The sequence below is a fragment of the Erpetoichthys calabaricus genome, chromosome 12, assembly GCF_900747795.2.
Source record: "Erpetoichthys calabaricus chromosome 12, fErpCal1.3, whole genome shotgun sequence".
Taxonomy (NCBI): Eukaryota; Metazoa; Chordata; class Cladistia; order Polypteriformes; family Polypteridae; genus Erpetoichthys; species Erpetoichthys calabaricus.
Window position 1 is genome coordinate 39,965,993 of NC_041405.2, and position 16,390 is coordinate 39,982,382.

Below are 16,390 nucleotides of genomic sequence, written 5' to 3' on the forward strand. Positions count from 1 at the left end.
CATGTCTTACCCCTTCTGGTTATCACAAAAATGAATTAAACCTTGCAGGAGCACATACCTCTCACGTGACATAACTTTTCCAAAGCCACCAGGGAACCAAACACATTTGGACCAGTGCTCCCTGAAGTTATATCACCAGTCCTGTCCTGTCTCTATTTGTAATGCCACAAAGCCTCTCATTTCGTCTACCTATTTATCTTGTCTGAAAGTAGCTGAAAGGCAGCCTCGGGAAAGAACAGCCTGAAGTAGTCCAGCGGCTAGTAATCCATATTGTCCAAAAGCAAGCCATGCCGTCTTGGGAAGTCTGGTTGGCTTCCATGGATCGATGTCTGGGTGTTCCTCCCAGGTGAACCCTGCCTTAGGTGTGTCAGCTGTGCGAACGCACTTAGTTTGCGGTAGTGTCGGCTGGGGTCCGATCAGCTGATGCCAGTTCTTCATTCTCCTGAACATTCTCGAAAAACCAGAGTCCGAAAAGTCAGTCTGACTCAGCGATAATGCTCAAAACATTCCGCTGAGTATTTTGCCTTCAGCATTCGCTTTGCTCCATTGAGAGATGTCAATGTCATTTTACCTTTGCATATGTTTCATAACTCATGCACATGCAGGGATTAGATGCAGACTCAACGTGTCAAACATTCCTCCAAGCACAGAGGGCCTATCTTTACCGTAACTGTGAGTTTTGTCGCCATTTACAAAAGTTGACATCTGCCCTCAACCCGTCCTGTCGACAAAAGTCAACATTCACCCTAAAAGAATTAATTTGTGACTAGTTTTTGCTACTAATTAAATTCATTTATTTGCATTTTTAGGACTCGGACCATTTAAATAAGGGCTGAGCATGTTGTTTCTGTTCCAACCCAATTGTTTCATGTGAAATCATTTATTGCTGATGGAGCACTTATTGCTCAAGTGACATTTTTCTGCTTCATTTTAGCTGTCTCGCTTGTTAAGATTTTGAACCCTTAACCTTCTTAGCATAAGAGCTGAGGTTTACTTGGGCTGTAAAAGTGCCAACAGCGTTAGTGCTGAGCATTACTCTGGCAACAGTATAGGCATGTCCAGCATCAGGTCCGAACATTACCCAGGCAATGGTGTAGACGCTTGTTCTCCTAGCCTCATAATGGCGTCTCATAAGAAACTCCTCTCATCAGCAGTGATGACTAAGTGAATCTGTCATCAGGCAATAAAACAAATGGTGAAACCGAAAGTGTTTTTGGAAATCACTATATGCAATGTGCTGTTCATATTATTATTACTATTATTTGCATCGTTGTACTTTTTACACTTCTGACTTTGTACTTTTAGTGTTTTGCAAGTTATACAGTATAAAGATGAGATTTAATAAAAATGTCATTTTTCAAGCCAAAAAATGAAATGCTTTTTACGTGTTTTTGAGAAAAAATATAATGCTAAAGAGGCTACTTATTCATTTTAATCTTAAACAGCTGTATTTATTATTTTAACTGCTCCTTATTAGTAATAAGATGCAAATGACTAAGGAACCAGCACTTTTACATCTAGCTTGTCTCTATTTACACTTGTGTGTATTCATCATTCACAATTTGGTTTAATTAAGTACTTGGAAGGAAACTGAAGAGAAAGTTAAGAAATGAAAATTACTCGTCTGTTTTAGGCTTCAAATCATTTGGATGATACATGTATGATTAGAAAGGAAAAAAAATCTATGATTTAAGAATGAACTGACATGGTAGAGTTAAAACACTAATAAACGATGAAATTAAATAAGATCTGTTATACTTTGCTAAAATTTGCACTGGGTGTGACGAAGATGGATAGGATTAGAAACAAGTACATTAGAGGGTCAGCTCAAGTTGGACGCTTGGGAGACAAGTCAGAGAGGTGAGATTGCGTTGGTTTGGACATGTGCAGAGGAGAGATGCTGAGTATATAATAGGAGAAGGATGTTAAGAATAGAGCTGCCAGGTAAGAGGAAAAAAGGAAGAGGAGGTTTATGGATTTGGTGAGAGGGGACATGCAGGTAATGGGTGTAACAGAACAAAATGCAGAGGACAGAAAGATATGAAAAAAGATGATCAGCTGTGGCAACCCCTAATGGGAGCAGCTGAAAGAAGAAGAGGAAGAATTTGGAAGGATGATTTGATATAATATATATATATATATATTTATCTATATCTATATATATATATATATATATATATATATATATATATATATATATATCTCTGTGGTGGGTTGGCACCCTGCCCAGGATTGGTTCCTGCCTTGTGCCCTGTGTTGGCTGGGATTGGCTCCAGCAGACCCCCGTGACCCTGTGTTCGGATTCAGCGGGTTGGAAAATGGATGGATATATATATACACACACACACACACACTAGGAGGCTTTGCCCCCTGCTCACTTCACAAGCCCACCCCGGGGGTACGCTTCATGCTCGCCACTTCGCGTCTCTGCCGCTCGCATTGTGGAGGGGGGTGGCTGAACGCACGCTTTGGACGGATCACCTGCTTGCTTACTGCTCCTCCTGCTGTGCTGCATGTTTTGGTTCTCGCGCTGCGCATTGATCTTTTCAAAGCCTGTACAGCAGCTGTTCTCGCTTCGCTCGCTTTCCCATCTCCCCCAACCCTTGGCACGCTAAGCGCCTGCCACTTCGCGTCTCTGCCGCTCACGTTGTGAAGGGGGATGGGGGAGGGGGGCTGAACGCATGCTAAGGAGATGCAGACAGATCAGCTGCTGGCTTTCTGCTGCTGCTGAGCTGCGTGTTATGCTTGTCACGCTGCGCATTGATCATTTAAAAGCCTGTACAGCAGCTGTCCTTTTGTCTCACTGCTTTGTCTTGCAGGAAGTTAATGTCTCTCGCGGGACGTCCGAGCTGATTATTACTTTACGTATTTTCTGAATTTGCACATAGATTATTATTATTCTCTTGTGCATCCTTTTTTGACTTCTTTTCTCTCCAACTCTTTTGTGTCCCTTTTTGACGCGCTGCTCTTTCTTCTTCGCTTAGTCATTCATGTGCCATCAAAAGTCACCGTTTCACAGGTCTTGCTCTCTAAGGTTATAATGTCTAGTCTTGCGTGATGTCAAAGTGTCTCCTTGAGATGATCATGTCTCGATCCAAAATATATGTGTATATATATATATATATATATATATATATATATATATATATATAAAATAATGTGGCAGACGGCTGGGAGTGGCACCCAGCCGGTACGCCCAGGAGGAGGGCTCATGCCTCCTCCAGACCACGAGAGGGCGACCGCCCTGGTTCCTTTAGGGGCCATGGGTGCAGGGCCTGGAAGCCCAACCCTGTAGGGGCCCGTGGTCTCCGCCAGGGGGCGCCCCTATGCCTGAAGGACCCGGAACCCCAACACTTCCGCTACACCAGGAAGTGCTGGGGGGAAGAAGATTGGGAGCACCCGGAGGGCTTCCGGGAATACAGCCGGCACTTCCGCCACACAGGGGAGTGTGTAGGGAGTGTTGGGGATCACCTGGAGCCCATCCGGGCACTTATAAAAGGGGCCACCTCCCTGCAAAGAAGGACTGGAGTCGGGTGAGGAGTGGACAAGGTTTGTGTGCTGGAGAGTGGAGGCAGCTGAAGAGCAGGCAGAGACTGAGAGAGGCCTGGACTTTGGAGGAGTTTGGTGCTTGAGGCACTGGGTTGTGCACTTTATTGGACTGTGATGATGTACAATAAATGTGTGGTGGACTTTAACATGGTGTCCGTCTGTCTGTGTCTGGGCAACCTATCACTATATATATATATATATATATATATATATATATATATATATATATAATATGTAATGGTTTAATCTGTTCCAGAAACAAAGATCTACCTAAATCCAGGTTTTTTTTGGAATGGAATTAGCTTGATTTCTGTGAATCCCAACTTACTTTTGCCAGATTTTACACTAATCCTCCTTTCTGGAAATGACCCTAGTTCTGTTGATTATTAACTTTTCTAAATTTGATGTTTATAGCCTATTGTTGAATTTTCAGTCCACTTTAGCAGAATGTGTGCATGTTATTGTTGTGTATTAGTGTTCCTTTTAGTCTGAGTATAGCTAATGCAAAATTGTAATTATGGATTTGTAAACATAAATAACCGATTGCAGTATCAATTAATTTTACTCATTTTTTTTAATGCAAACAGTCAAGATCCTGTTGAAGATGTAAAAGAAGATGATTCTTTACAGAAAAAAGAGGATCTGTTTTTGACGGTTGATCCAGATGAAGACTTAAAAGAAGAAGGCTCTTCACAGAAAGAAAATGATTTGTTTCTGACAGTTGATCTAGTTGAAGACTTAAAAGAACAGGGCTCTTCGCAGAGAAAAGATGATTTATTTCTGACAGTTGCTGCTGCAGAATCTTTTGAATCTGGTATTGACAAAAGTCCTGATATGTATGTTAATGAACATCCATCAGAGGCTTTAGAACACAATGATGTGTGTACCTCCTCACAGAAGAAAAATCCAGAATTATTCCTAGATGGAAAAAAGTATGTTAATGTGTGTAAAACTTCAGTGGCTGAAACAAGAAAGACTATTACTTATTCTCAGATCATCAGGGAAAGCCGAAGATTTAATATTGATTTGGTTTCCAAGGTAGGAAAGTGCTTATTTCTTATTAGTAATGACTTGCACTGCTTCATTTGTGTGTGTGTGTGTGTGTGTGTGTGTGTGTGTGTGTGTGTAATGTATATAAATTTTTCTGTCCTTCTCGAGTAAAAATTGAAAAGTATACTTTTTGAAACACCTATACATTTTTTTTGTGTAAACTTTAAGCAAATCATAAATGCTGTTGTGTAAGTAAGGAATGGTGTATAAGAAGCAAGGTTATTATAGTTTTGCCTTTTTATAGGCCTATTAGTTTTTATTTCTATATTTTTTCTGACCTTACTTGGAAATTCAGTTTAGTTTTAGTTTTCCTTCATCGTGTATTTTTAGTTTTAGTTTAGTTTTTATTTCACAAAGACATTTCTACGTTATTTTTATATATGTTAGTTTCAGTTTTAGTTTTAGTAATTATAGCATGGAGCGCCTATAAGGAGTTATTTTGTGTCACAATCAGACAGAACTATACACTTGACAGATTTGGATATGAGTTTAATGTTAGTGGAAGCTTACTACACTGCCTGGTTTACTATCTGGTTTTGTTTTTTGTCTGATAAAAACAAGCATAATCAAAACTAGATACTGAATATGAATAATTTTACACAATTGTATAATTTTTAAAATATTTTCTCATGAAAATCACAGGGGCTTAGGAAAAACAGGGCTCTTAGACTTGAATGAGTGTGCAGACCCCACCTAGCTGTATTGAGGGAAAGTAAGAATAACAAGCATGTAGTGTCATGGTTAGAGGTGGTGAGTCTTGAATAGCCCACCATAAGAACAGTGAACCCATAATGAGCAGGGCAAGAGCAGGTAATAGTAATACGGACTGGCACAAAACAACAGAGACAGCATCTGAGATTAAGAACAATATATACATTATCTAAACCTGTTTATCCAGAGCAGGATCACAGGAAACCTGGAGCCTACCCTAGCAGGTTTGGATGTAAGGCAGGAAAACACCCTGGTATGCAATATGTATGATATGGCTGACGTTAAGAACAAAAATAATATGGTATTTCAACTATCTATTTTGAGAGAGAGAGAGAGAGAAAAACATTGAAAAAAGGGAGACAAATATTTTAAAATATAATTCTGCAAATGGATTACTTTTACAATACCAGGTATTTTGAGTTGTGAATATGAACTAAAAAAGATAAATTAATAAATCTAGAATAAATACAAAAAACCATTAGAATGGTTAGTTTCACTTGTCAGACTCTCTACCTTTGTTTGTATTGCTTCGTTGTTAAACGATGTTTTTAAAGCAAAAGTGATTGGTCAGCAACAATATGCTGATCTTGTATGATGATCTTGTCAGTCTCTCGAGCAGTGCCTTTTTTTTTTTTTTTTTTTTTTTTTTTTTTCAAAAATTGGGAGTGGTCTCCCCTCGACTTTCTTGTATACTCAGATATGGGGATGGATATTTGAGGAGTAAACCGAAAGACAATGATTATATTGTTATATACATTAAGGAACCATCAACAACAAATCAAATTAATAATATATTGAACAATTATTATAAAAGTAATGTTGAATAAATCGGACTCTGCAGCTGCATAAATAAAAAAAAAAATCATATGTGTTTAGGTGAAGTACCACTTCCGGGTGATGGATTTGGCCCAAAAGTTAATACAGACCTATAATTATGGTTTAACAACCACATGCCAAATTTCATCCGTCTATCTAGTTGCGTTTTTGAGTTATCATGTTTACACACACACACAGACACATGCACCTGCGCACACACACACATTTCCAAAAAGAAGTATTTTTGGACTCTGTGAGGTCTATAACGTCAAGATTCATCAAAGTATTGCAGTCGAATTTTTTCATGATTACTATACTTTCTCTATACTTCGTATATGAGAAAGTAAAAACGATTTCTCCTGTGCGAAGTGGCAGGTGAATTGCTGTCAACAAAAAGCAGTAATCTGAGAAATAAACTGAAATGTTATTCACTCGTGATTTTTCTGTCCATACGATAAAGTTTTTGTTGAACAGCACATTCTGATTTCAGCCGTTGTACAGTGTCCATTTTAGGACATCCTCCTCCCTCTGACAAAAACAAACGCAAAGAAAGGCAGCACAAAAATCTCTTTTTGTTTCTCACGCTTTCCGCATTCGCACTCAGCTTGCTCTGTCTCTGCAAATGCTGTGTGAACAGCCGCCCTCCATCACCAGCCACCGTTCACTGGATGAAAATGTGTGGGGACGGCTCGTGGTGGTTGACTTTCTGTTTTAGAGTTAAAACTTACAAGGGTTAAAGACTAACAGCAAGAATATTCATTCAAAAACGAAAACTAAAAATATTTTAGTAAATTATTATTTTATTTCAGTTAGTCTTTCCAGCTACTTGAACAGTTTCGTTTAGTTTTAGTTTTTCATTTTGGTTTTGTTAATTATTTTATTTCAGTTTACGAAAATGTTTTTTTAATAATAGTTTCAGTTTTGATTTTAGTTTTCGTTAACTATAATAACCTTGATAAGAAGACATTTAAGACGGTGGCATTCTTGGCTGTGTAGCTGTAGGTACATGTACATTTTTTCTTTAAATTGAAAACTTAATTTCAGCCCAGTATATTTGTTTTATGTTTCAGTTTTAGACTGTTCGCAGAAATAATAATAAGTACAAGTTAGTGATGCATCAGTTCATATTATTTATGGTCAGTTCCATTTATTGCACTTTATGATAAAAATCAACAAAAAACTTATATAACTGACTGTGCTATTTAAATACGTTTTAAAAAGACTCGATTATTAAGGCCATAGCAAATCTAAATATGTTATTCAATGAATCTGGCGTACTGTGAAGCAGTGGTAGTGCTGCTGCCTCATAGTAAGAAGTCTGGCGGGTTGGAGTATGCACGTGGGTCTGTGTGGGTTTGCTCTGGTGTCCTCCCACAGTCCAAAGACTTGCAGGTTAGCCAAATTGGAAATACGTAATGGTTTTCTGATATTCCATTTTAGAGGTTGGATAAACAAATGCTGTATTCTGCCCTGCTCAAAGCAAGTCACCCATCCTTAAAAGAGAAGTACTCTATAAATTTCTATTACAGGTTAGTTCACGGTTTCAAATTAGCTTGAGAGGGGTTATTTCAAATTGTTTCCATGCCCAAAAGACACAACAAGTCAGTGGTGTTAGTACTATAGTAACTGAGGCGGTACTATGTATGGATGTGGCTCATGCCTGGTTGTACAAACAGCGGCATGTCATTCTGAACAAATATCCATCACACGTCACTCACAACCCTGTTACAAAATATTTTAAAAGCAAAAATGTGATATCTACCTATTTGCTTAAACAAATGAATAACAGAAAACACTCAACTTTCAAATCAGCAAATTTGTTCTCTAATGTTTTGCTATTCATACATTTTTTAAATTGTTAAAATAAGAAAGTGCTTATTTTGGCAGACTTGAAAAATGTAGAGAAACAAATTTGAAAACACGTTTTCTGTCATTTAAATAATGTGTTTTTTGTTCCTTGGTAGTGACTGACTTGTAAGCTGGTTCAGACATGTTAGAGCTGACCTCTTTGAATTTTGTGCTGAATTGGAGCCTTCATTACAGGGACCATCATGCAGAAATCATGTGATTCCCCATTCCATTACAGATTTTAGACAACTGGGGTTAGAAAATAGATGGATGGATGGATGGACATCAGAATGTGACTGACGTGCCACAGAAATTCGCAGTTAAACAAGATTTTCTGTTCACTTCCTACTGGCTGGAGTTGCTAAAATTCCAGCACCAAAAATGTCTTACAGATGTTCAAAACTGTCTAACAAGCCAATTACTATGCCAATGTCTCGTTTTATAAATAATTACTTTTGTGTAAGAAATGACTGACACACATTTTTGAGCATAAGCCGATTTTGTACATGCGGACTTTGCCAGTTCATGGGCAAACTTTGGTTTTGTTTTGACATTTTTTCTGGAGAACAAATGTTTGCCCCTGGCACACCTGCAATGTAGATCAAATTTGTGAAGCCTCTTTCTATTGTGAGACTTATGCACACAAGAGTTACATGTAGGTCTTATGATGAAATTCTGGGGGTCTAAGAGATTTCTTTTAGCATCTTGTGTTCTGCTGTCAAGTTAAACTTGCTGGGGTGGTCTGGCCTTTGCAAGTTGGCAGTTGTTTGAAATCTTATCCACTTGTAAATTATCTTCTGAAAAGTAGAATGGTTGTTTTCCAGTTGACTTTTTCAGACATTTTGAACAGACAAACAGTACCTACAGATACATTTTGATATGCTTGAATAAAACACAGGTAAAATTGTCCTTTTCAATCTTTTATTCGAGGAAAGGATCAATAGATGTAATGTACATCTTGGGGGAATAAGCAGGTACAACCTTGGCTTCAGAAGCTGATATCTCCCTCTTTAGCAGGAAATGACTTCTTGTAGACATTTTGCATAGCTGCCTACAAGTCTCTGACGTTGCCTCAGTGAAACATTTGAGCATTTCCTCATGCAAAATTCCTTCAGCTGACAAGATGTTAGTGGGTTTCTTGCATGTCCTGCCACTTTAAATCAACCCCCCAACATTTCAGTTACATTCAGATCAGGGCTTTAGTCAGGTCAGACCATAACCCTCCATTCCTTGGTTGATTTGCTAGTGTACTTCCAGTCATTATGTTGAAAGGTCCATTTCTTGCTCAGCTTCTACTTTCAGACAGCTGGCCTCAATTCTCTTTTCTTACAATTTGATATGATGCAAAATTAATAGTTGACTTAGTGATTGCAAAGCAGCGCCAAACTATAACATTTCCACCACCATACTTCTCAGCTGATATGAGGTTATTTTCTTGAAATGCTGTCACCGGTTTGTGCCTAAATGTCCACTGTTATTGTAGCCAAACAACTTAGTGATTCATCTGTTCAGAGCACGTTGTTCCAGAAATTAGCCTGTATGTTCTATGACAAACTGCAGTCTTGTTCTAATGTTCTTTTTGGACAGCAAAGGTTTTATTTCTTTTTTTTTTCTTCTTGGCATACCAATTTGACCAGCAGTTCAAATATTGAACCTCTCTGTGATTCCAGATGCCTGCACTTTGGTACCAACTTCTGCAAGAGTTACCTGCACTGTTCCAATTTTGAAGTTCTTGCGTCTTCTTTTAGTATCAAGCAGTCAGACTTTGATCTGAATTTGCTGGGTTGGCCAGTCTTGGGCAAATTAACAGTAATTTCAAATCCATACCACTTATAGATGATTTTCCCTGTAGTGGAATGATTGATTTCAGATATTGAAATATTGATTTTTTGAAACACTTGCCAGACTCCTAGATACCTGCAACCTTCATTTTGATGACCTTGAAGAAAGAAAGCACTTTTGATCTTGGCATGATGACAACACACACATCAATAACAGAAAGCACCAGATCCAAGCTATCTATGGATTAAATAAGGCAGGTTCCACTTGCATACCTCTCTTAAAAGGTTCTATTTCTTAGCACCTAATCTGGAACACTTGATTTTATGTGTTTGAAGTGATGATAAAAGTAGGGTTTTTTTCCACTTGACAAATCTGCATTTTTGTTCATTTAAATTTTATGTGTCATTTATTCAAGTCTATCACCTTTTTCTGTAGGAGATGTTTGCATGAAGATGTAATGTTTGCCTGTTCAGATGTGTTGAAAAAGTCAGCAGTTTCCATGGGGTGTATTTACTTTTCCATATAATTGCATAACCTCCTTTTTGAAGGCCTTTGTGGTCTCTTGTGATCTAGACATAGTGAAAAAACACACAACACAGAGCAAACCAAGCTAAATATCTGAGGTTTGAATAAGGCAGGATCCTACAAAGTCCTCTCTTGTAGTGTTTGGCATAGTGTGGTCAATGGCGGCGTGCACACACGCAATGGCTTTGTGCTCCCCGAATAGGTGCTCTTGAACACTTGTTGTAATCATTTGCACCTGATCTAGTGCATGTGATTCTGTTTTTAGCTATTTGGGGTAGTGATAAATGTATTTAACCTAGTGCATGTGATTCTGTTTTTAGCTATTTGGGGTAGTGATAAATGTATTTAACTTTTGTCACATGCAGAATTTGCATTTATGTTTCATATTAGACAGTGGACTAAAAATGTAAATGTGACATGGCATTTATTATATTACCTTTTTTCTATGTATATTTTTAAATGAAGATCAAATCTGATGGTTGAAGATCAAATCTAGATAGTTTCAGAAATAAAGATCATAACTCTTCTATGTCTCAATCTGTAGCGCACAGGCACAAACACACTTTAGCATTTACTCTTAACATTTACTTTGTCTGTATTGTTAAAGCTGTAATGCAGTCTTGTGCACATTGTAGCCACCCTAGTTAGACATAATTAATTACTCTGTTAAAAGTCACTCTTTCATATTCATTTCCTTTACACAAACACTAGCACTTCTGTTTAAACGAACTCTTACAGTGTAGCAATTTGCTACAGTACCCTTCTCTGACTTTTATTCCACCCTGTATTTAAAGATTTCCCCCCTAATCTCTGGATCCTTTTTGTTTTTGAGTGACTGTTTTATGTTTGACACTTTTGTCAAAGTTACATATTTCAAACACATGGTTTGTTTGAATTGAAGTGTATATCAAGTTACAGTGGCAAAAAATACTGCTGTTTCTACTAAATACTGACTCTAAGGGGGTAACTACCAGTTCTATCAAATTATTTTATATTGTAACTTAGCTGATCTACTCAGCTTTGCTCAGAAAAGTGATAAAATGTGACTTACATGCAGAAAGTGCATAATAAACAGATGACACTTATGATCTCCTTTATGTAGCAGATTGACGTATTTTTAGCAGTATATAGCATCTGGTGCTTCTGAGCTTATTAACTTATTAAGTTCTTTTTTTTTTTTTCTTTTTAAAGAGCTCAAGATTGCAAAATTTTACTATGAATTAAGTTTTAGTTCAGTTTGGTTTGTAATACTTCAGTAATAATATTGAAATGTTATACAAAGTGTATAATATACCATAGTCATAATGTACAACTCAACAGCTGAGAAACAATTGAGGGTCTAGTGGCACACATCCTCCTCCTCCTCCCTGAGAAGTGCTTCTGGTGGATTCCCATGAAGTGTCACCTCCCTTTCATTACAGCCATCTCAAAACACTTTTGTTATTCCAGGTCAAGCATGGATCTCATTACAAATGGATCATTTGTTTGATTATTTTTTGCAGTAGAGAAAAACTGAATAGGACCATTTTTGTTTGTTGTAAACATTCATAAAATGGGAAACATTTGTGATGCAATCAACAGTGAGAGATATTGACTGGCAAAAGTAAAAATCGTGTTCTTTTTCAGCATGCATAAATATTTAAAAATCCTCAATAAATTACAGATTAATTAGTGAATACATAAAAAAAACTGAAAACTTAAACAATTAATTGAACCATTTAAAAGAAAACATGCTTCATTTAAATTTGTGGTACTTAGTGTTTTAAATTGAGAACAAATTTGCTGAAGTCAAAGATACAGCAGATCATCAACGTTGAACAGGTACTTGTTAGGTTAATTCTGGGTTATAATTACCACATCTATTTTACTGAAGATATTGTGTGAAAATGCTAAAACTGAAATCCATTGTTGCAAGATTTGTGTTGCAAAGCGCTAGATTTTAATCATGATCCATTAAAACCCCTCCACCATAACAATAATGTAGGCAAAGTGAAGTAGAGATGCAGCAGAAGTGGCACATGTCAAAGGCCACTTGGAATTAACAAATTACAGTGGCCAGAGTTGGTGCCCTGAAGTCAAAGTAAATGTAAAATCTGATCCTGCTTAGTCATGCCTTCAGTATTGTGTCTCTGCGGAGAATCCTTGGGTACTGCTGGTTTGAGTCCTGAATGAGGCACATTAACTGCAATGTGAGGGACCGTCAGTTACGGCACTACGGCCATGTGGCGCAATTCCCTGAGTGTGATCCTGCTCACAGGATCCTTGTTGTTGAGGACCCAAGTGGCTGGACCAGGTGTAATACTTAGCTGCAGTAGATAGAGAGTCATTTCCGGAGGGTGGGACTGGACCACGTGTCTGCCTTGGGGGTTTGCCAACCAGGATCCAGAGCTGTTTTGTTGTGTGGTGGGTTCAGCAACATGTTGTTCTAGTGCACGTTTCTTGATCTGATCTGCACAGTGAGCAGCAAAGGCTGATCTTGAGAGGGAGCAAATTTAATGAAGTTCTAAGCAGGCAGTGCGCTGTAGTGGTTAAGGCTTTGGACTTCAAACCCAAAGGTTGTGGGTTCAAGTCCTGCTACTGACACTGAGTGACCATGAGCAAGTCACTTGACCTACCTGTGTTCAAATTGGAAAACCAAAAGAAATGTAACCAATTTTACCATAAATGTTGTAAGTTGCTTTGGATAAAGGCGTCAGCCAAATAAGTAAACGTAATAGCTGCAGGTTCCAGCCCTTTTAATGAATTTGAAGCTATTTCTTGCTAATAGTAGAACTTATTCAATTTTATGTCATGTTAATGCCTTCATTCTGCTATGTCAAAACATTCCTGTGTATTGTAGATATCATTTTTCCAAGGATATCAGTCAAGTGATTTGTGAACTGGAACAGAGTAGTATCAGCCCTTCAGCTAATTAGGACAGCCACGGTTGTTTGGTCGCAGCTTTTATGTGTTGATTGTTTTTGTCTGTTGACTTTACTTTTTCTGACAAAATGAGGATTAGTTACACATGAGATCATATTCTGTCTATTGATATCAGAGTTCATTCAGCTTCAGCCAATCAAGAACACTTACGTACGGATTCATTACTCATGGTTCCTGTGACTGCAAAATTAGAAGCCCGGTCAGAAACCCACACCTGCTTCAGGAACCACAGATTTTGAGCACCTCTTCTCGGTATGGTTTTACCTAATGTCACATCACTGAGGAACAGAACTGACTAACTTCATCTCCTTCTCATAATAAATAAGGATTATTTCTTCAGATTAGTGTATTGCATTTTGGAAACATGAGTTAACAGACTCTTCAGTAGAACTGTTGGAGTTCCTGCATTACAAAGCTCTTTGTAACAACTCAGAAAACAGTGGGGTCTGTTTTTGTATTAATAAAGATTGATGCAATGGCATTTCCATATTATCGAGGCACTGCTCTGCCAATCTGTAAGTATTCACTATTAATTGCAAGTCATTCTATTCACCTAGAAAATTTTCTTCAATAATTCTTGTCGAAGTTTACATCATGCCTTAAGTGAACTTGAATGAAGTGCAGCAGATATTGCCAGATTGCATCACTAGTTTGGAGAACAGTCACACATAACCCACGATTATAGTGATTGGTGACTTTAATCATGCAAACCTAACCGTTGAATTTCCCAGTTGCCAAAACCGCACATTAAATGCCCACAAGGTTTGGGAAGACTTTGGATTAACTACTACTACACTATAGAGGACACATACTGAGCTTTACCTTGCACTCTGCTGGGTAATTATTACCATATTATGCTACAGTTGCTACTCGTTTATAAACAAAACCTAAAATCAGCTAAACCAGTAAGAAAATCTATATGATCATGGACTGTTGAGTCCCAAGATTGCTTGGATTGAACTGATTGTGATTTGCAGTTTTGCTTGTAAAAATATTTATGAACTGACTGACCCTGTTACATCTTATATTAGCTTCTGTGAAGTTGTTTGAATGCTTAGCAAAACTATTGTAATTTACAACAATGGAAAGCTGTGGTTTCCCAATGAATTAAGGGTTCTTATAAACTGCCCATAAAACTGCTGATAAGGATGTTTACAAACAGGCCAGAAATCAGCTAAACAGTGCAGTCAGATGTGCTAAATATAACAACAGAAGTAAACAAGAACTTCAATTTTCAGCAAACAGCTCCTCTTTGTAGAGAAGCCTTCAGTCTGTTACTAACTATAAAGAGACATCTCTCAGTGCTTACTCAAATTCATTCCTCCCTGAAAAACGTAATAGGTTTTACTGCAGTTTTGAACAACAAGGTGCTGAGTATCAACAATTTCTCTGCTCCTCCAGTTCCGAAATGGTTTTGGCACCAGTCACTTCCTTGGAAAAGCCTCACTAGTCTTCTTTCTTTTCTATCAAATAATACAATATCTGGAAGTTATTTGTAAGACAGAACTGCAAAAAGTCTGCCCGTCCAGATTCAGTCTCACCTACATCAATCAAACACTTTCAAAGTCAGTTCACTTCTCTTTACACAGACTTCTTTAACCAGTTTCTTGCAATGTGTACTGTTCCAAATTGATGTAAATCTTCTGTTATTGTTCCAGTTCCCAGTACTAGGATGTTGTACTGTGTTAGCCATTATGGATGTAATGAGAAGTCAAGCAAAATGAAACATTTTATTGGCTAAATTAAAAGATTAAATTATGCAAGCTTTCAGGGAAACTCGGGCCCCTTCTTCAGGCAAAATGTAATACAGAGGAAATTCCTTGCATTTATATAGACACTGGGACAGGTACAGCATTGGAAGACCTTAGATGTAAAAAATTAATAGCTCTCTCCAGGCTAAGATTGTTTTAGGAGATGGACGTCTGAAGCAGAGCTCCGCTTGCAGCGGCTTTAATTTCCCACGTATTTCACATTGTTTAGAGGTATCCTGTATTTAACCCGACCAAGGAACTTTCACTACAATATACAAGCATGAGTAACAAGAAGAAAAGTCAGAAAGAACCGGAAAAGAAACTTAAAGCTGCTTCAAAGTCTGGACAGACATCCAGCCCGAGTGTAAAGTATGGCCTCTCGGAAACTGACTTAGAACAGGCAGACGAAGGCGCAGATCTCCTGAGACCCCGCTCCATTGTTTCGTCTCCAGTCGAGAGTGAAAACGGGAGCGAAGGTTCAAGTGATACAGGTGATACATGTCGCGCTGGATCGCCGATTTCTGAAGTTCATTCGAGAATAGAAAAGGCCCTGCGGGATGTGCTTTCATCTACTCATCGTGAGCCTGCAGCACCTGCCGTAACAGGAGCTGCACTTCCACTCGCAGAGCATGAAATCCGAAGCGAACTGTCCGAACTGAAAGAGATAATTGCTACACTGGCTACGGCCATAAATGAGCTTAAGAAGGAAAACAAAAATGATCGTATGAAGTCTAACATTGAGCTTAAGAAGGATAACAAAGACCGGGAAATGCGTCTATTTAAACGTTTTGACGTGAACTTTAAAGGCATGTTTGAGAAATTAGAGAAATTAGAAGAACACATTGAAGAAAATAGATTCAAACTGAAAATGCTTACCGACCAGATTAAAGACGTTACAAATCAGCTGGATGACGTTAAGCAGGCATTCACGGCTCGAGTTGAAACAGCAGAACAACTGGCGTCTAACGCCGATGAAAAAACCACAGCTGCGAATTCCGAATGCAAAAAACTCGGAGACAGACTTGCAGCCCTGGAAGATGGGCACAGAAGAAATAATATAAGAATTGAGGGTATACCTGAGAAACGAGAAAGCTGAAGCCCAATAAAATTTGCCGTAGAATTACTGTCTAAAATAATTGGAGATGATTTTAAACTCGACAGTGAGATAGCAGCTGCTTATCGCACATACAGTTCTAGTACCTCTAAACCCAGGTCTTTTATTGTCCGCTTCGAGCGACTATGATGTAAGCTTGATGTGATGGCACTTCTCAGACACAAGCAAGAAATTATATTTGAAAATAATGTTATTCGTATTTTCCCTGACTTCTCACCATCAACAGCTGCAAAACGTGCAGCCTACTCTGACATTAAAAAGTTGCTACGGGAAGCCGATATCAAATACAGCCTCTTGTATCCCGCCAAACTGAAAGTGGAAG

The 16,390-nt window shown here is 38.2% G+C and overlaps 1 protein-coding gene across 1 annotated transcript in view; it reads left to right on the top strand.

Moving 5' to 3' along the window:
* Nucleotides 1-16,390, top strand: part of chm (CHM Rab escort protein) — a 201,925-nt gene that overhangs the window by 65,914 nt on the left and 119,621 nt on the right. Inside the window, exon 5 of the mRNA XM_051935363.1 lies at nucleotides 4,137-4,587. Within this exon, the coding sequence (XP_051791323.1) occupies nucleotides 4,137-4,587 (451 nt within the window). The remainder of the gene's footprint in view (nucleotides 1-4,136; nucleotides 4,588-16,390) is intronic.